Source organism: Acromyrmex echinatior, chromosome 14, assembly GCF_024713525.1.
Source record: "Acromyrmex echinatior isolate Ae372 chromosome 14, ASM2471352v2, whole genome shotgun sequence".
In the NCBI taxonomy this organism is placed as follows: Eukaryota; Metazoa; Arthropoda; class Insecta; order Hymenoptera; family Formicidae; genus Acromyrmex; species Acromyrmex echinatior.
Genome location: NC_141865.1, coordinates 2,357,337 through 2,384,990, shown reverse-complemented (window position 1 = coordinate 2,384,990; position 27,654 = coordinate 2,357,337). Strand labels below are relative to the sequence as shown.

Sequence of the window (27,654 nt, the reverse complement as noted above, 5' to 3'; positions counted from 1 at the left end):
ATAATTTTTAAGCTTTATAACTTAAAAAGTTCTTAATGAAAAAGAATTTTTTTTGTGGTGTTTTGAAAAGTTCTTGAAATAAGCTACAAAAATATGAAATGAAAAATGCGGGTTCCATTTAAAAAATTTAAAATGACTTTGAGCTGACCTTAATTTGTCTTTCTTCGAACTATACAACTTTTGCTTAAAATTTTTAATATGTTTGTACATACGCGGACATACAACGCGTTTTTTCTATCAGTTATTGCGAAGAATATTTCCGAAGCCTCAATGGTCGAGCTGACTAAGATACTCTTCCCGGATAGTTGAGAAGTTCCAGGTTCGAGGCCTCTGACTGAGGTAATACTTTTCGTAATAAATTTCTTTCTTTTTTTCTTTCTAATTTAATTTAGGAGGGATTATTAGCGTTTTAGAATGATTGTGTTGAAACCGAATGTTATCGGTTCGCAATTATATCTGGAATAAATTGATTTAATAAAAGAACATATAATGTATTAATTGTAACATCCAAAATTTGACCGATCTTGGCCGGTCTTTATTTGATGTACAACTTTTGTTTGAAATATTTTTCCGTATTTACCACAGTTTTCGAGAAATCTTAATGCATTATTTATTAAAATGGGACATCCTAATGTGTGTATATATATATATATATATAAAAGATTATTGAAGTTGGAAAATTAACACGTTACTTTTACTATTACTTAGAACGATCCGTTACTTTTTTTAAATATAATGTTAGATTTAAAAATTACATATTATTTAATATTTAATTCTATTTATATTCTATTTTGTTGAGTAAAAAATTGATCTTTTTTACATTTTTTAAATCTTCATAGTCTATAGAATATCTCTGTAAAGTTTTATGTAAAAATTGAGAATATCAACGAAATTATAATAGTTATTCTGCGCAGCTGTGAACGCGCTACCTAAGCGCGGCCGTCGACGCTCGCCAATAGAAGGACTTTCTTATTATTGGTGCCTTTTTTTTCCACATTCCTTGCTACATTCTTTGTCCATTTTATGGTCCCGGAAATGCCGGAATTTACGAATAACGTAAGTTACAAAATTCTTTTGTTATCTATAAAAATATCAAACTTTAAACGCAATTTTCTCGAAATGATTTTTTCGGAAATGGCGATTACGATTAAAATAAAGCCACCGATTAATTCTAAATTTTAAGGACTTATAAAATATACATTCCTTTATCGTTGGAACTAGAATTACTTGGATAACTTAATTTTTTATATATTTTTTTGGAGTTTGAAACTATTTTTAAAAAAAGAAAAAATCAAACTATTTTAAAAATAAATATCATTTATTTATTTATTTATTGGACGAAATTAATAATTCTAATTCAAACGATAATGTATCGCAAGTGTCCTGATTAAAATGAAGTCTTATTTTTTTATTTCAGATCAGTGGAAATCCAGAATCATGATCGGCGATGAATTCTGTATACGATGCAGAGGGAAAATGGATTTATAACATGTCAAATATTATTCATATTTTCTATTAAAGAAAAAAATAAAAAATCATTTCATTTTTAAATTACAATAAAAAAATCCCCCAAAAATATTTTAAAAATATTCACTTACTTTAAAAAAATATCTTAAAGATCTCTCAAAAAATAGCATGCAATAGTAGTAGAATTACTAATAGAACCTTAATAACATTAGTCTACGAATTGGCACGATAACATTATTTGAACGAAGTCTTTTAGATGCTGAATATAATTACCAAATTGCTCCATTATAAGAAAGAAAAATTTTAATAATCTTTGTAGTATTATAACAGATAGCAATTTTTTTCTAAATTTCATTATCACGTCACGTGAAAGGATTGATTTTTAACTTAAAAATGCATTTTGTTTCGTATGATTTTTTATTTTCGAGATAGAACAATTTGAAAGTAACTCTTTTACGTAACATGTAGAAAAAATATTTTATTTTTTCTATTGTATTTTATGGACGCTTCCATATTTATGTGATATAATCAGATTATATTAAAAAAATTAAAAAGCAATATGAAATTGATAAAGTACAATATCCTATAATAATAGAAATGTATGCAGGTTTCCTGAGATGTATCCAGTAACTAATATTATTGTATTCTCATTAATTGTGCCAATGCTGAGTAGCAAATGGACAAGAACTTGATAAAATTTTATTATTATTTGATTGAAGCAGTTTTCCTGGTAATTTGTGCTATTTGTAGACACTGCTTACAACTCAGTTATTGTCTAGTATATTAATAGATTAAATTATTAGTTAAAATAATGCATAGAAACTGAACAAAAACTGAATAAAGTTTTATTTACAATACAACATTTGGGCTGATTTTTTCCAATTATATTATAATATAATAATTCAGTTGATAATGCACGCATCATATGTGCATATAAAGGGTGTTTTTTTAAGCCCGATAGATTTTTTTAAGCCCGATAGAACTTAAAATTGTAAAAACTAACACAAAAATTAAATTATAATCAAAAAATTTTTTTTAGTCGAAAGATCAATGCATGGCATTAACATTTGAAAATGATTTCGGGCATATGGCCACCGCGGCTGTTTAATTTAATTTTTTGTTTTATTTTTTACAATTTCAAGTTCTATCGGGCTTAAAAAAACACCCTTTATAAAAGTTAAAAATGTTAAAACGAGGAATAAACCACTGAGGAAATTATTTGATTACTTAAAAATTAATAGGAATTATCGAGCAGACATTACTAGGTATTATTATGTCTTACTAGCCATTAATTAACATTATTATCATTTATGCAATCCGAATATAAGAGTAAACTTTAAAATTATAAGAGTCATAGTGCAGAAAATCTTTGGTATATAATATATATAATATATTATATGATATATAATATATTTCGTATAATATATATTATGCTTTTTTTAGTACAAAATATATTATGCACAAATATTTCCTGCACTATGACTTTCATAATTTTAAAATTTTACAATCAGCAGGCATTTACAAAATATGAAATATTACTGTCCATTTCATGAGCAGTTGACTTGCTTATCAATCAATTTAACATCCATTATTTGTTATGTTTCTATTCAGTAACTGGATTTAAATTTTATGCAACTTTTGTATGCAGTAACTGCAAGCAAAGCGTTACATTCTGATTGGGATCCCAAGTAGTTTTCCTTCTCAGTTACTACAGAAGTTAGTATTTAGAAGTTAGTACAGAAGTTAACTATTTAGTAACTGCTCAAAAAATGCATGAAATTTCTAGCAGGAAGATTAATCCTGAACAAAATCCAAGTGTGATATCCCTTTATAAGTTTCCTGCCATATTGTATTTTGACAATTTCACATTATTTTTATGATTTAGTATAATCTGATTGTATTATATAAATACAAAAACATTTACTTTCCACATATGCAGTATTAATTGGAGTAAAATATCTTTTTCCCATATATTATAATATACAGGAAAAGAGTTATTTTTATATTGTTATTTCTTGAAACGCAAAAACAAAATATACCAAAACGAAACAAAATATATTTTAAAGTTAAAAATTGATAGACGAAATTAGGAATAAAAGTAACACATTTTAACTTTAAAGTTTTATTATAATTAAAATATAATTTTTATGTTAAAAAGATATGTATCTTTAGAAATGAAACAAAATTTATTAGTTGCAAAGTTTTTTTTATTTAATTTTGTAATATAATTATGGGAAAAGTTATATTTATTAGACTATGAGGAATTTTGTTACAACCATCTCAACTCCAGGACAATTATAACAATAGAAGGGAACGATTGTACGACATTATTTATGAATAAAATTATGATTATTTATTAGGTTTTAAAATTGTATATAGACTACGAGTAAACTGGATGTCGAGTAAATGATATGGATGTCGCTAAATTGATATTTAATATTTGAAACATAGATAAGAATATACAAAAGACATACGTTTTAATCTTAGCTCATCCTGAATAAATATATTAATAATAAAAAAAGTTCGCAACGCCAAGTCGGTTAACAATAAAATTTAAATTATAGATTATGAGTTACAAAATTCCGAACTATTTTTCTCTTCGTTCGTGATAGCTTCCATTTTGTTATTGTCCAGTATCGATTATTCGTAGTAATATTGTCCAATATCGATCATTGCAATCTTAAGATAAATATTTTATTTATTTATTGCGTTTATTACGAATGTTTGCCATTTCCACTTGTCGCAGTGGATCGACATCACATTTGTTGTGATAACTCTCAAGTTCACATTCGATTGCAATAGTCTTCGAACAATATTTTAAACAATAGTCAAAATTAAAACTATTTTTCTCCTATTTTTTTATTCCAATTTGTCACAATTTACAAAATGCTATAATATGTGAGACCGAAGAAAAATACACTCAGAATCTCTCTCTCTATATATGTAAATTCTATGTATAATTCAAATTTTGCTGTTAACCGACTTGGCTTTGCTTTTTTTATTATTAACTATACTTTGTTACACTGAGGTTGACCTAATAAAAGTATGTCTTTTGTATATTCTTACCTATATGTTTTAAATATTAAATATCAATTTAACAATTGGCATCCAGCGTTTACTCATAGCCTATATATAATTTTAAATTTTAATTATTGAGTAATATTGGATTATGTTTATTAGGTTTTATCAATAAAATTGTTTATAATCATGTACATTTATCATATATTTAATGAATACGATAACGAATTCCATAAATATAAATTATAAGAGAAGAATTTTCGGTTAAAATGGATCTTGATGTTTATCATTAATAGATGTTCACAAAACGTTTTCAACTCAAGCTCGAGTTCGATAGTTCTATATTTCTCAGGCTTGATGTTCTGCTAAGCGGAGTGGAGATAAATAAAATCGAAAAAGTGGAGTGATGTAAACATGTTACATGAATGAAACGTCTTCATTCGTCATAAATCGTTACAACAATCCATAAAGACTTATGATAAATGAAGTTTCATATAATTTATATTATGGATCAACTAATTTAGGGATTGAGTGATACATAGACATAATTTAATACAAATGTTCATGAGTACTAAGGTTCAAAAACCAATAAAACAATCTGAGTTAATAAGAAAAGAAATGTAATGTAGCATCAGAGAAATAATACTACAAAATGGAATTAATATAAGAAGAGTGATCATATTTGATTAGTATTAAATCAGTAAAGTAAAAGATAGTATCAAATAGCTTTAATATTAAACAATTCTTTGGCAAAAGAGAACACACAGGATTCTCGCTGATGATCTTTTGATCGGAGTGGTTAATAAAATTTTTTAGATACTCAGGCTTTCAAAAATCTCAATAATGTGTAATAGTCCAAATGACGACAAAATGTTGAAAATTTTCTTAGAGCGTTCACAGGTACAGAAAAAAGACGTAGTCGTAAATTTCTTTACGCGAAAGAGATACGATGACAAAATGGATTCCATTCAGGCAGGTATCATTCGTCATACGATTTGTATCTTGAACAGAGATGTTTCTCCTTCGGTGGACGGGTACGGAATCCACCAATGGACCTCGCTTGGCATAGAAAGTCACGTCCATAGACAGGGGGAAGGTGAGGTGAACTTACATAGCTTCGCAAAATCGAAGGGAAGGGGGATGGACCTCATTTTGCGTGGACAGTCACACTTCGACACTAGTCGATCCACCCCATATCTTTCACCCTGTCTAGAATCCTGGGACCTGAACTGAACCGCATATTGTAAATTTGTAAAGTTTACAATACCGAACTGGTAAAATTTTATGTTTTTTTTCGATTCTCTTTTTGGTTCTTAATTTTTGATCTTTATTCTTGTTCTTAATTTTTGTTCTGCTCGTTCCTTCGTCCAAATCACCAATGTTCAATTCAGTATCAATTGCCAGCTCTCCTAATCGGAATGTAAATACTTCCAACACCTCATATGATGTAAGAAATCTGGCGGGATCGCGAGATATATTTAATGTAAACGTTTTTTAAGGTACTAGCATTTTTTAAATTTGGATTTTCCTTACCAAGATGTTGCAAGAATTTATTCTAAGTCGTGAAATTCAAGAATACATATGTAGACTTTATGTAATTGTGAGATTTATCTATATAAGAATAAAATAAGTTGTAAGAAAGAACTGAGAGAAATGCTTAAAATAATGTTTACATAATTTTTGTTCAGTCACGTGATCAGTTGAGCCTTTCTTCGATTAGGCTCTTTAGATTGATCGGATGAACATGCTCTCTCTCTTTCTCTCTTTCTCTTCCTCCTTCCCCTTTCTCTTCTTAATAAAATAAATTTAAAGAATAAATAGAAGAAAGCAAGTAAGTAGAACCGAAAAATATCATTAAAAATCCATAATTTTTACAGTTCTGTTTTTTTTACTGATAAAAAAAAACTGAAACTGAAACCGGAACATTTATTTGATATTTTATTAAACCGAAACCGGAACGAACTGAAAAAAAACTTTCGGTCCGGGTCCCTGCTAGAATCATTCGACTTTCCATTCAAAGCGGGAAAATAATAATAATGAACTTTGATTGTTAATAACTTTTTAACGAATAGCGAGCTAAAACCTGTTGGAGGTCACTCAGGAACAACATAATGTTAAGATCAAAGGAAAAGCCTCCCCTAAAATAAATAATTACCAAAGTAAGTTTAAATCAAGATTAAAGTTAATTGAAACAGGCATGAGTGTTTTTTTTTCAATTAGAAGTTATTAATATAATAAGCGAGAGAGGGGCTCCACTTTATGATATGATAGATCTAACTTAAGCGGACGTCAAAAAGATCTATTTACTGTTCTTATCAGTTTGATCTTGGATATAGCGTCGCCAATGTCAGGTCATCGATTTTTTTAATAGGACATCCTAATTTTAATTCAACAATTTAATAGCTGAGTCAAGAACTTTTCAAAATGCTACAAAATTCTTTTTTATTAAGTACTTTTCGAGTTATAAGGCTTGAAAGTTATAATACCGCTCATTAGCACATTATCCAAGGTGTTCGACGACGACTACAATCTCTTGAATGTTGTTCAGGATCATAAATTAGATAATATTTGTCAAGATCAAGGCCTTTGGTGATTATATCTTTTTTTTTCATTTTTACGTAAAAATTTTTTAATGCAAAAATGAAAATAAGAGAAACAACCTCCAATGATCTTGGTACAATTATCCCCCTCTGCTATTACAAATATCCACGATTGTAACAAAATTCCTCATAGTTTTTAAACAAATATAACTTTTTTTCTCATTACATAAAAAAATTAAATTAAAGAAAAATTTGTAGTTAAATAAATTCTACATCTAAAGGTACATATTTTTTAAATGTAAATATTATATTTGAACTATTATAACATTTCAAAGTCAAAATGTTACTTTTCCTCGGTCTTTATATACACGAACAGCTAACATTGGTTCTTATAGATACTTATAATTTGATTTAAATTTTATTTAAACAGAATATTTCTATTTTTTCTATTTAATTAAGAATAATGAATAAGATAATAAGAATCTGTTCATATATAAATATAAAGACAAAAATAAATTAAAGTAATAATAAAATAATAAATAGTTGAATTAACCGTGAATTATTATTATTAAAAATGTAACGACACATTATTATTATTATATTTATAGTTACAGACAAAAAATAACGATTGTAAAAAAATAACGGAAACGGCGGTGTTGCAAGAATAACGCGTTACTTTCCAACTCTTGGAGAATAGAAAAATTCATACATCAAAGATGTTTTGACGATCAGTGTATATGTGATTCTAAACATTTTTAATTTTGCATTTTCTTAATATTTTATTTCTTATTGTTAAAATTTAAAGATTTACTTTATATTTTTTACCATTGCTGAGTCGTGGTTGGCTTGTTCTTAGGTCACGAATTGTTACTCATATTTAGTTAGGAGAAAATTTAATGGTTAAATGGTTGATAAATCGAGAAAAATTTACTGAACTAGAAAAGAAAAAGAAATGAATACAGAAAGAATCGAATTTGTTTTCTTTTATATTAATATTATAATTTTTTAAAATTAAAAATAGAAAGAGAGTTATGAATATTTTACACAGAAGAAAAAGATTTATTGAACGAAAACATTATTATTAATAATATCTATAATGAAATAAATTATAAAATGTTGAAATATATATATATATATATATATATATATATATATATATATTACATAGTTTGAATTGACATATTATAATTTATGACTTATAAATATGTACATATACAGGGTGTTTGGTAATTCCGATACAATTAATCTATGTTGGGATCTATAATAGAAAGAATTTAAACAATGAATTTGATTTAAAGAAAATTTATCTCGATAAATCCTTTTAAATTTGTGCTCGATGTATCTTAAGAGAGAGCCTGATTTACAGGGGAAACAAAAATTTTTTTCATGAAACAACAATACAACTCTTCGAGAACGTGTTACTCAAATTTTGAAAGAAATTTTCCAATAAATTCAGCGTTTACGGGAGCGCGACGATTATCGAGATATTGAGAAGCATTTGATTCCTATTTACACCGATTTATCAATTAACGATTTGTTAATGACGTATGGGTGGACATATTCAGAACATGAACGAAAGTTTTAACTCGACCATCTGGAAACTGGCGCCTCAATTACATTGCAAAATTTTCGAAATTATCGCTTTTATCGATGATGGCATTTTCAACAAAGGATTTAAAAATCATGAATAAATTAGAAATTAATACTCGGTCGGAATGTAAATATTAAATGACGCACAATGAACCTCCAGGTAGGAGCGCCAACGATTCAGTAGAGAAAGCCTTCACCAGCTCATAGGCTGATCCAAATTGCTTGGAATAAATTTAATGAAGAAGCAGAAGGGGTACTGTCTCTGGAATAAAAGGTTAGTTTCTGAGCACTGTAAGAGCTACAATTTTTTTACATCAAACGACTTTTTTCTCGAAATCATTTGGCATTTTCTTCAATTTTATGTACATTACAAATAAAATAGTTGAACAATCTACTTTGTATGTATAAGGCTTGTTAGTTAGATAATGTTAATTTTCCTCGATAAACCTAAGAAATTAAAAAAAAATCAATATTAACAATTTTTTTATCTAAAAAAATGAACGTTACCAAAAGAGAAATCGTAACTTTTTTTTAAAGTCGCATAAAATTTTAAATTATGTACATTTTGTTTAATTTTTTTAGTTCATTTAGGATAAAATTATATGAGAATTAAAAATATTTCTTGATTTTTTGTTTCAAGCAAAAATTAAAGTTGCCAGAATGTACACAAAATAATAATGTCGACAGTAAGACGCAAATTTCGAATGTCAATTTTTTTGCCATTAATAATATTTTTTTGTATACAACAAAATTTAATTACATTCTTCAATAATAATATTACCATGCAAAAAATTTTAAAATAAAAACATTAATAAAATTACAAAAAAAATCATCTTTTTTCCGGCCTCCTAAACCAGGTTCTCTCCTTAAAAAGGTGAATATACGTGTTTCTCTAGCAAAATATGGGTCTCTTACCTTGACAAAATGCGCCGATAAATCCCCCAATTACACGTCCAAGACTTAAAAGGGACGCGATCCAAGATGCCTCGATATCGGTCAGTTTCAAGGAAACATCTGCTTCCGCTGATGTTAATTGCGCTAAATATGGGGAAGCCCAGCCGTTGGCCAGACCAGTAACGATGGATTCCAGCGTAACTATGGAACACAACGAGACATATGATTAAAAACGTTCGAGCTGTACTTAATAAACAACAGTATTTTTTTTATGAAAAAGTGATTTTTACATAATATTTTTCGTTGAAAATTAATAGCTTTGAACTAGACAATTGCACTTTACTTTTGGATAACACTACACTTTAAATTTCTAAGAGTAAAATTTTATTCCTGAAGAATGGTAGTTGCGCTCCGGTAGGAATGAAATTTTCACTCTTAAAGATTGAAGAATCTCCAAGTGAGAGTCAATTTTCTATCTCTGCGAAGAGTGAATAATTTCACTCTCTGATAGAAGAGAAAAAAATCAACATTATGCTCAGTTAAGATTAAATGTGTCCGCGAGTGTTGTTTAATTATTATATTAACGATACTTTTATCGCATAAATTTATTACAAAAAAACTTGTCAAATCTTACAAATGATGCAATCCCGAAAAGATTTATTTGTTTTAAAGGGACTCTAAAGATGATTAGTCATATTTAAAATATACATAGCACTTACATACAGACGATTTACGTGTCATTGACACATCACCCTTGTTCAGCTAACCCTTCTCCTCACGCCAAAATAATAGAATGCGCAGCTCAGAACTAGGAGCAATTTATGAGTTTTCAAACTCCACAAAAAAAAATTTTGAGCTTGTCTTGGTTAGCAAGAATCTTAATTTAAAGGTGGGGGGCTGAGGATGTCTACTCAGCCATCCCGCCCATTAAAATTAATAATAGGAAATCGTAGATTCAGAATTAGAAGTTCTTTATGAGCTCTTAAGTCATATTATTTTGATTTTTGAATCTATTCCTTATTCTTAAAACAACTCCAAAACTAGTCTACACTAAAGAGGTGAGACTAGAGGTAGATTAGTTTTGGATAAGTCATTGAAAAGCACTACATCTAAAATTTCATTAATATGAATTAATATTTCATTCATGAATATGATTCTGGCACAAATCTGATACAAAAATATATAATTTTTAATTTTTTAGCTGCAACTCCTTAGCAGGAAAACCACCCCCTGCACTTTTTACGCAAAAGAGAACTATATATGTTCCAGTATGGGAAAATAAATCATTTTATGATGGGAAATTATCTGTTGATTTAGGAGCTCTCGAAATACGCACAAACCGATTTTTTAGCTGCAACCCTCTAGCAGAAAAACTAGCCCTTGCATTTTTTACACAAGAGAGAACTATGTTCCAGTATGGAAAAATAAATCATTTTATGACGGAAGTTTATCTGTTGATTTAGTAGCACGCGAAATACGTATAAACCAATTTTTTATCTGCAACCTCTTAGCAGAAAAATTACTTCTTGCCCTTTTCACTCTAGAAAGAACAAAGAACTGTATTACAAAATTGAAAAATAAGTCATTTTATGACAGGAAATTGTAAAAAATCTTCCTTATTAATGAAAAATTCAGGCGAATTATTAAACAATATATTGTATTATTTTTCTGTACATTTTTTCAATAAGGATAGTTTTTTATTTTATTTTAAATCCGTAAGTTTGTGCGTATTTTATTAATTATTATTGTAAGTATTTAATTATTGATTTCTAATTGTCACTAATATTAAATAAATTTGAATGTATTAAAATTGCATCATGATCCACAATTAGATCCTAGAATTAAATGTTGATCATCAATTATAATTGTTTGTTATATTGTATTACGATATATAATATATTATGATATGAATGTGCATATCATTTTTATTATTTTTATAGTAACGCTAACAAAAAGAATAAAGTGAATTTAGTGAATTAATTCGCAATTAATACATGGGGTTTAATTGTGGATAATTGTTATTACTCTATTTAATTCAAATTAAAATATATAAAACAATAATGAAATAAAATCATCCATAATGTAATCTATATGAACACTCATAAATATTAAATATTTTATTAAATGTTCAATATTGTTCTGAATAAAAATATGAATTTTTTCTTAAAGCGCGATCCACCAATCCAATTAGTGATTTTACTTTAAATGTTAAGTTTATCCCCCTCTCTCTTAATTTTGACGAAATTAGGTTCATTTAATATATTTTTACACAAAATGAACAAATCTGGTAAAAAAAGCGTCGCTCACGAAGCGAGATATTAATAATTAAACAATAAGATTGAAAACAAGACCGTTTATGTTAAATAACATTACTTTAAATACGAAGCGCCACTACCGTCTGAATGTTGAGATGTTGACTATGTTAACTATTATATATATTCATATAAATGAATTAATTTCAGAAATGATAATTGCGTGCCAATAATTGGTTGTCGGACTTTTAACGCAATCAATCTGAAATATTAATAATCCCCCCAAATTTCCCAAATTAATCTTAAAAAACTGTAATAAATTTATTGTGAAAAATATTGCCTCGGCCGGGAGTCGAATCCGGATCTTTTGCAATCCGTTGTCTCGGTATAGTCTAAAGGCTTAGGATGCTCGCACGGATTGCAAGAGATCCGGGTTCGATTTCCGGTCGAGGCAATATTTTTCGCAATAAATTTATTACAGTTTTTTAAGATTAATTTGAAAAATTTGGGGGGATTATTAATATTTCAGATTGATTGCGTTAAAAGTCAACAATCAATTATCGGCACGCAATTATCATTTCTGAAACTAATTCATTTATATGAATATATATAATAATTCAACATCTCAATATTCAGATCGTAATGGCGCTTAATAATTAAAGTTGACTTTTTAGGAATTTCACTCCTTGAGTCAAGTGAAATATTAATTCTTGTCAGACTGGCGCAACTATCATTTTTCTTGGAGTGAAATTTTTCCAAAATTTAGAGTGTAGAATCAACAAAACAGTCACTTTAATTTTATAAAACTTTTATAATTAAAATGATTGTTTTATATTTCTTTTACAAAAATTATAAATTAAACTATCTATAACGATATATTTTTTGTGGTTTATTTTATTAGGTGTTGGAATTAATTCGTAGCGTTTTTTAATGAAAGAATGTTATTTATTTCACATGAGCATTAAAAAATACATTAATGAAAGTACTTCCCATCACTTGTAAAACGCTACGAATTAATTCCAACACCTAATATATAAATAATTAAATCGCTTTATTTTCCCTAGCTCTTTATCCTTTTTTTTCCCTAGCTCTTTATCCTTTTTTTCTTAAATATTTAGGATAACTTCATACACATATACGTTGCACTTATCAAAAATTAATTAATTAAATTAATTAATTTAATTTATTAAGTATTATTTATTACTTTGTTTAAGGTAAATAAATTACCAAGTGGTACTATATTTTTATTGTATCAAATTATAAAATTCAAGTGATAGTATCCTTATTATATCAAATTAAGAAGTAAAGTGCAATGTGCTATTTTTATTATTTACTTAATTTTAATAAAACCCAAATGGTATTGTTTTTATATACATATAATATATATAATTATAGCCTATAATTTTAGTCTATTTTTATAGTTTATTTTTATAGTTTTATAGTCTATTTTTTACATTGAGATACGTATACAGGATAGTCCATCGAAAATGAAACAGACTGAATAATTTCTACAAAAATTTTCGAAAAACAGGTCGATTTTTATTGGGAAGAAGACATTTTTTGATGTATTATATAATTTTTACCCTCAACTTCAATCTCCTAAGCGAGGGTGCCAATTCTTAAAAAATTTTTAATGGGAAGAGGGATCAAACATTATTAGGGATGATACATTATTAGAAAGCTCTTTCAATTCCTTACATTTCTACGTTCAATTTTTTTAATTTGATCAATTTGTTTAGGAGATACAAAGTGTATAGTTAAATCTAAAATAAATAAATCTTCATATCTTAAATTTTTTTTCTTTATTAGTTATTGAATCAGTCCATTTAATAAATTACAATTTGCAAGACATATCTAAATACGTATCGTCGTGTAATTTAGCGAATAACAATAATTGTTCAAAATATTGTCCACTATCTTTTATACAATAATAAAGATTCTGCTCGAAACATTCTTGTCCCATTACATGGAGCATTTATGGGGGACTTGACATTTGTCGATGAGATACGTTGACATAAATCTTCTAAAGAAGATGGTTGTGTTACATAAATTTTACTTTTTAAGTATCCCACAAAAAGAAATTCAATGGCGACAAATCTGGGGAAGCCATTCAATAGCGTCTCTCCTTCCAATTCAACGACCCGGAAAGGTTTTATCCAAATATTCACGAACATAATGCGGAGGAACTCTGTCCTGTTGGAATATCAACTGATTTTCGAAATGATGCTCATCATTCTCGATAATATCGGTTAACGCGTTGGATCAATGATTTTTCTAGCAATTCCAAATACATATCCTTATTCCATATATAAATTATGAAGTAGAAAAAATGATCCAATGAGACGATTGCCAAAAATGCCTAACATTTAATTTTTGTGCGTGTTGGTATCGTGAAATATCCTCGGATTAAAATCTGCCCAATAACGACAATGGCGATTCATGGTACCATTTAAGAAAAGAACATTCGTCAGAAAAACAAATACTAAAAAGGAAATTTGGATTGTTCGTCACTCGTTCACTTGTGACTTCACAAAATTGCAAACGATGGTCAAAGTCATTTTCATTAAGTTCTTGTAACTTAATTTTATATGAATGGAACTTGTGATATTTCAAAATTCGTTGAATACTAGTCCGACTAACACCAGATACGGCAGCCAATTGTCTCGTACTCACCGTAGAATTGACAACATGACCCAGAGTTTCTGTTTGATTTCGTACAGGTCTTTCAGCATTTCTTTTTTTATTCCATGCATCCAGTCTCTTTAAATTTTGCCACTACATCCAAAACATATTTGCGATTGACATGCTTATTTGCATATCATGATTGAATAGCTCAGCTGTTCTGTTAGCACATTCATTATTTTCAAAGAAAAGTGCAATTATTTCAGCCCTTTCTGCAATTGAATATCTAAACCAAAATGAAATTCACTTGTCGCATACATTAGATAAATACTATATGGTCTTGCTTGAAGATTACATTGAATAAAGCCTCCTAGGTTGCTAATATTAAGAATACAAAAAAATCAAAACATTGAGGCACAGTAGAAATAACGATCGGAATTCACAACTTTGAATGTCTTTAGACGTACCTTGCTACTAAAAGTTAGAATCTCTATTTAATATTGGTATGGAAATCGATGGTCGACATTTCGAACAATTATTATAATAAATTATACGATGATACATATTTAGACATTCTTTGCAACTTATTAATGAACTAATTAAAAAAAAAATAGAAAGAATAGTAGAAAGTAGTAATAAAGAAAATAGTAGAAAATAGTAATAAAAAAAAAGTTTGAAGACATGAAGATTTTGTTTGTTTTAGATTTAACATTCTATATCTTCTAAACGAATTGATCGAATTCAAAAAATCATAGGAATGTAGGGAGACTTTTCTAATAATGTATTATTTGATTCCTCTTCCCATTAAAAATTTCTTAGGAATTAGCACTCCCGCTTAGAAAGTTGAAGTTGAGGGTAAAAATTAAACGTCAAAAGATGTCCCCCTCCCAACACATAACGACTTGTTTTTGCGTTTTTCCGAAAAATCATTTTTGTATTATAGAAGTTATTCAGTCTATTTCGTTTTCGATGAGTCATCTTGTATATACAAGATGCTTGGAAAATAATGATAAATATTTCGCATAGGGGCAGAATGGACTAAATTGAGAAGAAAAGTCCTGTACCATTTTGCAATTTTCGCAGTAGTGAACAAGATATTAATTGTTAAAAATTGCCGAAACTTGATCTTTAATAATTTTTTATCAATTTTACAGAAAAACTGCAAGAGATGAAAATTGTTTATTTTCTTTTCATAGAGTTCTAAGAATTAAAAAAAAATTTTTTTAGAATTTTCAATATCGTATTTTCTCATGTTAATAAAAATGAAAAAATGCTGTACTAAAAGTTGATAAAAAATTCTGAAAAAATTCGTAGAGTTCTATGAGAAGAAAATTGTTTATTAAACAAGACGTATATATAATATATTAATGTAAAAATGTGTGTAAATATATATATATATATATATATATAATACACACATGTTTACCTTAATATATTATATATACGTATATTCAGTAAGTATTCTCGATTCCTAATTTATGGTTGCAGTATGGATTTGTATAACATCGATTTTCTCTGTAGCTCTTTGCTATAATTTTATCGACAGTGTCAGAAAATGGATAGATACATAGTGGCGATGTAGTATCCAAACCGAAAATGGATGTACTGGCGCTAGTTGTACGGGCGATTTCGATGGTAACACGAGAAATGTCGGCATAATCTCTCTCAGGTTTTTCTCTGCCCAGATAGCACAACTGATTTGTGAACTCAAAAAGATTTTATTTTCTTAACTTCTTTGTGAATTAGCGTAATTTGTTTGAAGTGAATTTAAAAAGAATTCCTTTCCGATAATTAACAAAGGACTCCATAAAAGTACTTCTTACAAAGTTAAATTGAAGTTAACTTTTTTAAAGAAATTCTTTTTCTGTTCGTAATGAATTTGAAAAAAATTTATTTTTAGCTTGGTCACAATATATTTGTACAAAATTATTCCCGTTACAAGTCATGATATTATTAGGTGTTGGAATTAATTCGTAGCGTTTTTTAATGAAAGAATGTTATTTATTTCACATGAGCATTAAAAAATACATTAATGAAAGTACTTCCCATCACTTGTAAAATGCTACGAATTAATTCCAACACCTAATATAAGTCATGTTATATTATATTATATTATAAGTCATGTTATTATAAGTCATGATAGACGCTTGATATTCGTCAATTTGTATCACATGACTTATTTTGATGCCGAAAATGAGCATCGAGTGATTCCAGATAGATATATAATTCCAAATAACGAACTATTTATACTCTGAATTTTATGTAACTGATGAAGACTATAAGTATAAAACGTATCGCGATCATTGTTCCTGTCTATATTTTTGTAATTTAATTATTTAAATATATTTTAATTCTTCTTTAATAAAAACATTTTAATTCTTCTTTAATAAAAATTTCGTTTTTAATCGTTTATTCGTTGAATTGTGATCCTTATTGTATGATATTATATTTAGGTGATATCGAGCATGTAGTATATAGTCTATTTGTGTTTAAAAAAGTTATATATATTCATATAGTTAGTTTCTATTGACTTTATTTGTAAATTTTTTAAATTTATTCTTTGTGTGGAACCTCTAGTTATATTGTATTTTATTATTATTTATCCTCGTTCACAGATCATATGTTTGTCTTATTTTTGCCTACTGGATTTAATTTTTAGAAATAAGTTATCTAGGGAAAAAAAAGCAAAATGGGACACTCTATATAATAGCATATAACATCAATGCAGAGTGATGCAAAGTCACCGAATTCGTTATTAGATGATAACTTCTATCTAGTGATAGATGAAGCATATATTAAGTATGTATATTTAATAACGTCTATCTAATTTCGAATTAATTTGATGCAGAATATTCAGCTGTGCTTTATTCTTCATTATTAAAACAATTTTATTTGTTACAAGCTCATGCAATTTTAATTAAAATATTTTACTGACTAATTGCTATACTTACTTGCAAAGGCAGTCAGCCATTGTGGCCAAACAGTGATTTTCCTGTCGTTGGGAATCTCTGGATCCTTATTGGCGCAAAACATTTTTTTTCAAGACGTGCAGGATATAAGATGCATATTACAGTCCAGATAGAATCGGACTGACCTATGCGAGTTCGAGATCTTGAGCTTTCTAATGAGGAAGAAACAAGATGAATGCATTTACATTCCGATAAGAATACGACTTGTTTATAACATCTCATGTGTCATGCGATAATACATTTTCATTTACATTTGTAGATCCCATTTTGATGAAACGTATGTTTGTTTGGTAGTGATCTATAAAAAATGAATGTCAGAATGTACCGATTTATCGTTATTTAAACAATTTATCATTATTTAAAGATTCGAATATTTAAACTTAAGATTCTCTAAAAGAAAATAATGAAAATTGCATGTATTTTGTTTTAAAGATCTTAATTTAGAAATGTCAAGATGTCAAGTTTTCAGTCAAAGTGCTGAGAAGGCAGAATTGAAAAAACTTCTAGAAAGATTATACATTCAAAGCATTGAAAATTTTAAATTTTACCATACATTTTAATTTAAATTTTTTAAGAATTAGAATTCTCAAAATTCCAAATATAAAAATGCTGAAATTTAACTTTTAATAAAAGTCCAAAAATACTTTAATAAAAATATATAATAATTATAAATATTTGAATATTAAATATTTAAAATTTAAGAATTTACACAAAAATATAAACTTTTAATAATTATTTTAAAGGTATAATGTTAATAAGTAATTGTTAGGAGTGCATAAAAAATATTATATATTGTATAACAAATCTTTCATTTATTAACATTGTTTTCTTGAAAAAGAATCGAGATATTTTATGTACAAAGATATCACAGGTTTTTGATTTTGGGGAGATTCCAGGTAGTGTGTAAATATTGAATGAAAATTATAATAGTAACTGACGGCGATTACGTTCTTATCGCAAAAACATGTCAAGCTTCTCTAGCTATTAAAAATACCGAAGTTCCGACGGTATTTGCAAATTTATTGCCTTGACGCGAAAATAATCACATGAGCATTTTATCTTCTCTAGGTCATAATCCTTAAGAAAATTTTTTTGAAGAGTAATATTCTAGTTTTTTTTTATAAAATTTTTTTAAAAATAAAGTATAATTGTGTTATACTTCTTCGATTTTATAGAATCTAAAAAGCATGTACAATAATTTAATAAAAATTTGTTATTATTTAATGAGACTTTTTATCTGAAAAATATGTTTAAAAACATTAAATATTTTTAATAATAGATTTTTTGGCCAATAAAATCAATTTTTTCTCAACAAAAGAGAGTATTAATAATAATTTTTGGTAATATCGAATAGGGGATACTTTCCCCCAATGACCTTGATCTTGACATATGTTAAAGTCATGACTCTGAATGATTTTTCCAACAAGTTGTTCCATACATTAAAAGGTTGTTAATGAAAATGATTAATAAATGATTAATAAATGAAATGTAATTTTTGGACACAGGGTATATATTTACCATTTATGATTGTACGTTTATCTGGCTCGATTTACATCGAAGTTATAAAACTGGCTAATTATAATAACTATTCCTTGAAGAATAGAATAATTGTGATTGTACAGTTTCATAACATTACATCGATGTATTATAACTTCGGTAAATCGAACTATGTAAATGTCCACTTGACGCTAAAAATGCTTCGAAGTATTCATAGCTTCAAATGTGGACCGTAATCTATGATTTCTATTTCGTAAACAGGGTGGCGGGGGATGAGAACCTCACAAAGAGAGTAGCAAATTGCATCACGTGAATGCCCACGTCCAATCAGGACGGGGGTCACGTGATCAGTTTTCTCCAATCTCTTCCATGCCTATGGAGCTTTGATGCCTATGTCCAATCAGAGGAGTTACATGATGCAATTTGCACTCTCTTCCTATGAGACTCTCTAGGGATGACTCTCGCTTCGTATAGAAGGTCGGACATTCCTAGGCGAAAGGAGGGAGGGGGAAAAGGGGGGTTAAGTGGGCCTTGCTTCACATAGAAAGTTGAATACTCCTAGGATATAATATTGCTAATTTAGTAGAATTTCTACCAGATTTGGAGATTTTTTGGGAGAATTTCTGGGTGATTTTTGGAGAGGAAAATTACGAAATGCTCAAATTACAGCTAAAGTATTGAGAAAATCGCAAGAGATAACTTTCGAATAGATTTGACAATAATGTTCAAGGCAGGGGGATGAGATAAACTTTGTTTCTCTTGAAATTTCTGCTTTATTCCGTTTTGGCTTAAAAGAAAAGCATTACGTAAATTACATGTATAGCAGAATATATCTAGAATATATAATAAAATATGCAGTGAGATGTAAACGTTCCGAAACGGTTATCTTGGTAAGTATGTATCTTTTAGAAAAATGTTTGATAAAAGTTGTTTAAAAAATTTATTTATTGATCTTATCAGTTTGACTTTGGGTGGCTAAGATCATATTAATTTTTTTTTTAATGGAAATCGAATTAAAAATAAGTAAGTTTCTAACTTTTTCTTAATTTTAGTAAATAAAGTCTACTGTAGCATCTCCCAACTTTTAGGAGCTCTTAAAGCCATCTATATTATCGACTAAATCATACAATTTTTGTATAACAATTACTTTTTTCTCTTTTGCTGATGCGAAAATCCTTTTCTAAAATTAAAGAATACGCATTACATGTCCATGAAATGGAATCTATGCTGAGAACGACAAAAAATTTTGAATTGGGATCTTCTTTATCACTTATTAGTTCAATATAGTGCTCTAAAGCTGTCACATCGTGCTTGTATAAGACACATTTGCTTTGTATAAAAGCTGTGTAATCTGTACTTATGAAATAATAGTCCACTAGTGGTTTGCATGAAGAAACATGGAGTTCTTAAAATTGGACTTAGATGTCTAATTAAAATGTAATTGTTATACGAAAATTTATATGTATGTGTGGAGTGTGTAAGTGAGATATGCGCTGTGTTCCAAAATTTACTGCTAGTACTGAAAATCTATAGTACGTGACGTAACCTGTAGATTTTCAGTATTGGTAAATTTTGGAACACAATCATTGATGTAGTGATGTATCAATGACACGTAAATCGTCTGAGTAAGTGCTATTTTCAATATGACTAATTGCCTTTAAAAGAGAGATCCCCTTAAAGCTCTATTTTTTCTCTTTAAAATACATTTTTAAAAACTTCTTTACGATTTTTTTTTACTGAGATACTTGAATTTTTGTAAAATGCGAGAAAATGACAAGTATTCTCGAATTTATGAATGGTAATGTATATACATATGCATTTCGAATATTATTAGATTATATGAGAAAATATTTTGACAAAGGGAAAATAAAATAGAGGAAAGCCCCCTATTATGAGATAGGCGCCTAATATACCGCCTAATATGAGATACCAACATTTCTGCTAAACTAATAAACGCTATCTGTTTGTTCCACCATGAATTTATTGCTCTTGGATTGAAAACTATTTAGTAAAAAATTCATTATTAGATCATACTTGTAGTCATTAAAAAAAGATTTTTAGAATTTGGATGTCTTCAAATTCTTTCATTGAGGTGAGCCTTTAAATTCTGTTTATTATTTAATAAATACAAATATTTGGCAATAAATTCTTCATGTAGTGATAGAATAAAAGTAAAGTCGTAGTAATAGAAACATACGGGATATGTTAAATTATAGAAGTTAGATTTGATGATCGTAAAACCAATCGTAAGACGTAAGAAATTGTAATATGAGGTACCCAGAGTATTTCTAATATGAATAACCCATGTTCCTATGTTATAGTAAAAATCGTTGCTAAAGAGTAAATGTTATTGTACAATAATAAAAAGAACAACTGGAATGAACATCGAGTACCTATTTTTGCGATCTTGATTCCAACCTGAAGACGAGTTCTGAATATAATCTATCGTATGCTCATTTTTCACGCATGCTGGCTGTGTTTGTTTGCGTTTTAAAAACATAAAATAAAGTTTTTTAATTGCAATATTTTGATATATTTTGCGTTTTATTATCGATTTCTCGGGATAACTCATATTAGGAGTACAATTTTTTGAGTTTGTAGTTTGTTCACTTTTTACATTTTTTTATTTAAAAAAAAATGGAATTTGAATTAAATTTTATATAACGTTATCTTATAGCTTATTAAATTCTCTTCAAAACGATTTATCATTTTTTAAAATTCTGCCCATAGACTTCTAGCATTTATCCAAAATGAACTCGGTATCTCATAATAGGGGCCTTTCCTCTAAATAAAAAATAAGTTATTAAATTATAATGTTAGTCATAATAATTTGTCATCTTGACTTACGTCCATACATATGCGTCCATACATTTACATTTACTTACACATATTGATGTTAAATTTTATGTTAAATTAAAATCAAATAAGCGATTTTCATCTTTTTTTTGCTGTGTATTTTAGTTGTTATGAGATTTAAATATTTTAGAAAAAAATTCACATTTTTCATATTCTAAAATAGAATTTCATTTATTATTTTATGTGAAGTATACATTTTGATATATGTTGTATTTTACTCTGATGAAAAAATAAAAATCGGAGCGTAAATCGGATATAATGAGAGAGTAACAAAAGCGTAAACGAAACTTCTAGAAGGTGAAAAACAAAAATTGAAATAATGAAATGTAATCTCAGCTTATTTTGGTCTATCCAAATGATCGTTTTTAATAAAAGAGATTATATTCACGAACTTTTTACAGTAATGATTAACTACTAGTAAAAATTATCTAAGACATACCATCTTCGATTATAGAGAAATCGCGATTAATCATAACAAATTAAATAAAAAAAGGAGATAAGAAAAATGTACTTTCAAATTTCGTTTTTTTTTTAATTGTAAGTAAGATACATGACACTTTTGGCGCAAATCATTTTACACAGTACTTTAATATTATATTAACAACACAAAAAACATAATCTATAGTAAAAAAGAAAGAGTATGATTTGCCATTTATTGGTTAAATTATTAGCTTTTTGATCATCACAACCTTGTATAACAATTAGCCTCGGTATTTCCTACTATAAAACGCGATTTTACATTAAAATTAAAGCAAACAAAAAATTAAATAATTTTTAAATTAATAGGATAACTGTGCTCAAATTTTATATAGATAATTGAATAAGCTATGAAATTTTTATACTTTTGGAAATGTTTTGAGATGTAATACATACATTCTTAAACTATTAGAATTTTCATTAATTTTTTATATAAAATTTTTTAAAATTTTTAATTCTGGTTAATCTTGAAAGTATCGTTAAAAAAAATATCTAAAAAAAAATAATGTAACATTTTTTTCTGTCTTGGTATTCTTGATTAAAAAATAATTTGCAATTTGTTAATATTCCATATTTCATATTTTTTTTGTACAACTTATTATATATTATTTTAATTCTTTTTAGGCTCAAAATTAGCAATACGCCATACGGCAATAATTTTTTAAAATATTTTTTAATAAGTAATATATTCAGCTTATTGTAAAGAATGTGCGATTTTTTTTAGTGTTCATCAAATTTTTAGAATTTTATATTTCACATATTCGAAACTATCTTCTTCTTGTGCTCTCCGATTATTTAGATTCAATTCCAGCGATAAAACAACCTTCTCGCGCGCTTCCGTTTACTAACCTTCGTTCTCATCTCCATCATTCTCTTTTCTACTCTTCCGTTTCCCTCTACCCTTAATATCTCGAGAAGTTCCCAAAACAGCACGATGTCTCTGCGAAAGCATCGTTTACTACGGACATCGCCTACTTCCGGCAATTCTCGTATGACTCCGATAGGGATGTATTTAACGGTGAAATTGTTGGACTCTATGTTGCGAAAACATATAGAAAATATATAGCTTCTACTTTTTAAAAATTGCTCAAGCTATCGTTGAAAGTAACAAAATCATAATTATTCTAGATTTCACTTAAATTATCGAGACTATTAAAATTTTAATTATTATAGTTGTCAAAATTACATAAATTATTCACCATTTTATTTAAATCTTAAAAATTCTAATTTTATAAAATAATTTTCTGTTCTTTTTTTAGAAAAGAATTTGATATATTTTTTATATGTATTTATATTGGATCTAAAAGATTTATACATTTTGTTGAATAAAATCTTACAAAATAATTGAGGAAAACGTACTCCTTTCATTTCATTATTTCTATATAAACTCGTGTTTTGTTTACAAATTTAATTTTACGTTGAAATGCAAAAAGATATAAATACGCGTTACTATTTTTAGAAAATATATATTATAGAATTAATTCAATATATAATAAAAATTATTAATCATTAATTTCCATTTTAAAGAAAATTATATTATTTCCTTATAGTTATTATTATTATTTCATATTACATATATTTATTATTCTATTAGGTGTTGGAATTAATTCGTAGCGTTTTTTAATGAAAGAATGTTATTTATTTCACATGAGCATTAAAAAATACATTAATGAAAGTACTTCCCATCACTTGTAAAACGCTACGAATTAATTCCAACACCTAATATTTCTATCTAATTTAATGACAGTGAAAACATTAAAAAGATTTCAATTTTGAGAAGATTTATTAATTGTATCATTTAAAAGTTTTAGAAATTGTGTGTGTATGGAATACTTTACTGTAAATCCTATTTATATACAAGATCGATAAATAAAAAAATTACAATGTTTAAAAATTTACAATTTTTTGGTTTATTTTAAATAGGAAAAGAACATTTCAATTAGACATTCTTTATTTTCTCTTTACACGCGACAATAAAATTATTTTTTACAAAAATCGAATTTAAAGATGATTAAAGAAAAATATTGTTGAAATATTGTTACAATTATATACAATGTAATTTCTCTAGTCACACTCCTGATCACTGATCGCACCCTCTTGGTTTCCATGCGGTGGTGTACTCAGTGCGAATCGCGCAGCCGCCTGAACACCTCGGGAGAGATTGGCCTCGCGTTGTGATCGCGTGCGAAAAAAGGATAAAAGAAACGGGGGTGGTGGAGGGAGAGAGAAAGAGAAAGAGAGAGAGAGAGAGAGAGAGAAAGGAACAGGTGAGAAAGATTTCGAAGTGTTCGGCGTCTTTGAACGGGGTGCGAGTCGTGATATCTGTGCTGCCGAGCATGATATTGTTATTCGTGACATTGCGTGGGCGTCGCGGCCTCGAGATTCGTACCCTCTAGCCCTATTATTGACTCGGGGGTTGGTTTGGCAGCCATGACAAGGGGTTGCATTCGCCGCGAGATTGCCAGATGGCGCGGCGTGTGCGGTCCACCCTCCCTGGAATGCTCTCGGCGAGGATCCTGCCGACGCTGTCGAGCCCCACGGGTCCATCGACGACGCTGAGGGCAATCGACGGCGACCAGGAAGAACGCGCTCGACGCTGAACGTTGCCGTGAAAGTGTGAGCGCGCGGCCGCGCGCGAACAAACGTCGCGCGTGTCAAAGTGATATCGCGCGGGAGCGGAAGCGGTGCGGAAAGTCCATTTCGGAGGGCTGCGTTTATCGTTTAGGACGGACGGTAGGCTCGACGGTTCCGTTACGAGGGCGCGAACAGTATTTCCGGAGGAACTTGAGCGGGGGTCGAGGGGATTGCCGGAAGTCTGGTGTTTGTTGGACCGGAACCAAGTGGGATCGAGCCTGGCGGAGCAAAATGCAAGTCGGTCTTCGGGAGTGCCGTCCACCATTTTGGGTGCGCGGAGGTTATTCTGTATCCCTCGCGGAGGCATCAGGATGCCCGCGATATTCTCTTTCGGAATGATCTCTCTTTTTTCCTCTCATTCTTCCTCATCCTCTCTCTTAATCTCCTTTTCTCTGTTTTGACGTTTTTTGGCGAGGAAAGAGTGAGTGGTTTCCGGAGAGGAATCGGTATCGCGACGTCACAAGATCAGCTGGATTGCCCTACTGTCTCGATGCATCGTTGAAAAAGTCCTGGGACGTTCCGGGACGTCATGACCGCCCCGATGCCACGGAACTGGAGCCATTTTTATGTGTTGCATGTCGGGAGGAGCGGCTCTCCCGCTGGAAACTGGGTTACCGCGTCGCTTCCGTTCGAATTTCTCCTCCGCTCGTCGCCCAGAGATAGTTTTATGTGTCGTGGTTAAAAAACGTGCTCCCTGGTTTGTTGAGATATAATTCTATACGCGGTGTCGATGCGGTTGCTTAGTAAAGGAAATTTGTGCAGGCAGAAAAGGCGTGAATTCGGATTTCGGGGGTGAGAAAAAGTGATACGTTGTGATATTAGTCAAGTGACTAACAGTTGTCAAGTATAGAGAAGCGGGGATTTGGACATTAAGGTAACAGATGTTTGTAGATTTCTGCTGGATTCATCACAACATTTTGTGCGGAGACAGAAACGTGGATCTACACACATAAGGAAAGGGAAACGTGTTGAGGGGAGAGTGCGCGGATAGATTTCGTGGATCGTGGTAGTTGTAGGGGAATATCATATGGGAAAAGGAAAAGCGCGGATTAATTAATGAAGAATAAATTATTCTTTTTCTTCTCTTGGCGGACTTCTCGTGGAGTATTATGCGGGCAAAGGAGATTTGTGTGGTGAAGAAATGTTGGCCAGACATTTGAAACTAATTATGTTGAGGGTGGCAATAATTGATCTGGGTTGAATTGGTGAAGTTGTCAAAGAAAATCGTGCAGAGACGCGCATATGTGTGTTGACCGAATTGGACCGAACTTGTCGGGAAAAATTGCGCAGGTGAAATAGACTGGGTCGGTTCACTGAAGGGGGATAAATGTGATCAAATTCAAGAGTGTGCGAAAGCAGTTATGAAGCAGTGCGAACAGATTTTGTGAATCGGTGGACTTGTTGATAAATATTGGGCAAGAAGAGAAGACTAGATTTAGGAAGAGAAATATTGGGAATAAAGATCTTACACGGTGTAATTAATATTTAGACCGAGAGATGCTATACGGAGCAAAAAGGTGTGGATCCATGTATTGAGTGAGGAAATACGTGGTACCTGCGTTCGATGAGAAAATATTTCGCGATTGACTGTTATTTAGGATTTCGAAAGAGAAAAGTACCGCAGCCCTGTGTTCAATATAATCAATATGTAATTAATATGATTAATATCGAGAAAAAAAACGTACGAGTATGCAGGTTGGAGGAAAATGAATCTGTGCTCGGAGAAGAGAAATGGCGCGACGGAGATATTCTTATTCATATTTTCCGAAAAATTTGATGAGCTAATATTCTTTTCAAAGAAAGTGACAGATATCGTTCCGTGATAGGAAAACTGCAGATCCATTAACAAAAATGGGAATATAAAAACTATATGGATCATTTAAAAAATGCCACCTGTATGCTCCAGAAAATTAAAAGTCATCTGAACAAATCCCCGTGAATCTGAAGAAGTATCCTTTATGCAGAAAAGTATTTAGAGCAATTGTGAATTTTGTTTGCTTCAATAGAATTTTCTTTTTCGCTTGAGAAAGAATTCTTCCTAAACAAAATTGTAAATTTTTAACGCCGAGAAAAACTGGAGATTTTGTTGGTATGAAACATGTCTTCTGCATGTCGAAGTAAACCATCGATTTTTACTCCTCTTGAAGATTCGTTCGTCTGTCAAGGAACATCGCGAATTGGCCTTGTTTAAGAAATATCATCATTAATGGAAAGAATTACGTATAAATTCGTGATAATAAAAATTGTAGATATTTATCTATGATTTTAAGTGATGGATCTTTTTAACGATTAGGATGCTGTTAGAAAGAGAAATCTCCTATGAAAAAATGCAGAGAGATTTAGAGAATTCGTGGGAGAAGGACGATTGTTAAAGGATCTGAGTCTCAAAGAGTGATGATCGATGGAGCTTGATGGAAGGAGGATAAATCTGAAGAATTTTGTTCGCATGCGGAAAAGTCGCCAAGTGTATTACTCTTCTAAGAACATGGCACAAAATTAGACTGATAGACGTCGAGAACGATGGAGATCGAGTGATTTCGGCAAAGGACCGACAAGTAGTTTTAGATGTTTTGTATGAGTCAGTGAAATCGATTGGTGCGTCAATTGTTAGTGCTTCGGAAAGTGTTTCCCCGATTTTCCTCGTCAAAGGATTACGCGTGGTGGCCGGATCCTTCCGTTTCGCGAGACGTGAGTATCCTATCACGCCATTTTGTCTCATCGAAATAAGTGTGTGTAGGGATTAATTGAATAGGTCTTCTTTTCAGAAAGAACATAAGAAAGTTGAATCAATCAAAAGAATTTTATTCTAAAAGTGATAACGAAAGATTTTTATCTTTA

The 27,654-nt window shown here is 29.5% G+C and overlaps 2 protein-coding genes across 6 annotated transcripts in view; one reads left to right on the top strand and one right to left on the bottom strand.

Moving 5' to 3' along the window:
• LOC105147073 (facilitated trehalose transporter Tret1) overlaps positions 1 to 17,534 on the bottom strand; it is a 28,884-nt gene extending 11,350 nt beyond the window's left edge. The window contains exons 1-2 of the mRNA XM_011057823.2: positions 17,335 to 17,534; positions 9,531 to 9,710 (exon numbers count right to left, since the gene is read on the bottom strand). Coding sequence (XP_011056125.1) covers positions 9,531 to 9,710; positions 17,335 to 17,416 — 262 coding nt within the window. The 5' untranslated portion in view covers positions 17,417 to 17,534. The remainder of the gene's footprint in view (positions 1 to 9,530; positions 9,711 to 17,334) is intronic.
• A 7,780-nt stretch (positions 17,535 to 25,314) lies between these two features.
• The window catches only part of rho-5 (rhomboid-5), a 188,759-nt gene continuing 186,419 nt past the window's right edge, over positions 25,315 to 27,654 (top strand). For all 5 annotated transcript variants that reach the window (XM_087413348.1, XM_087413347.1, XM_087413349.1 and 2 more), the window contains exon 1: positions 25,315 to 27,504. The gene's annotated coding sequence lies outside the window, so the exon portion shown is untranslated. The remainder of the gene's footprint in view (positions 27,505 to 27,654) is intronic.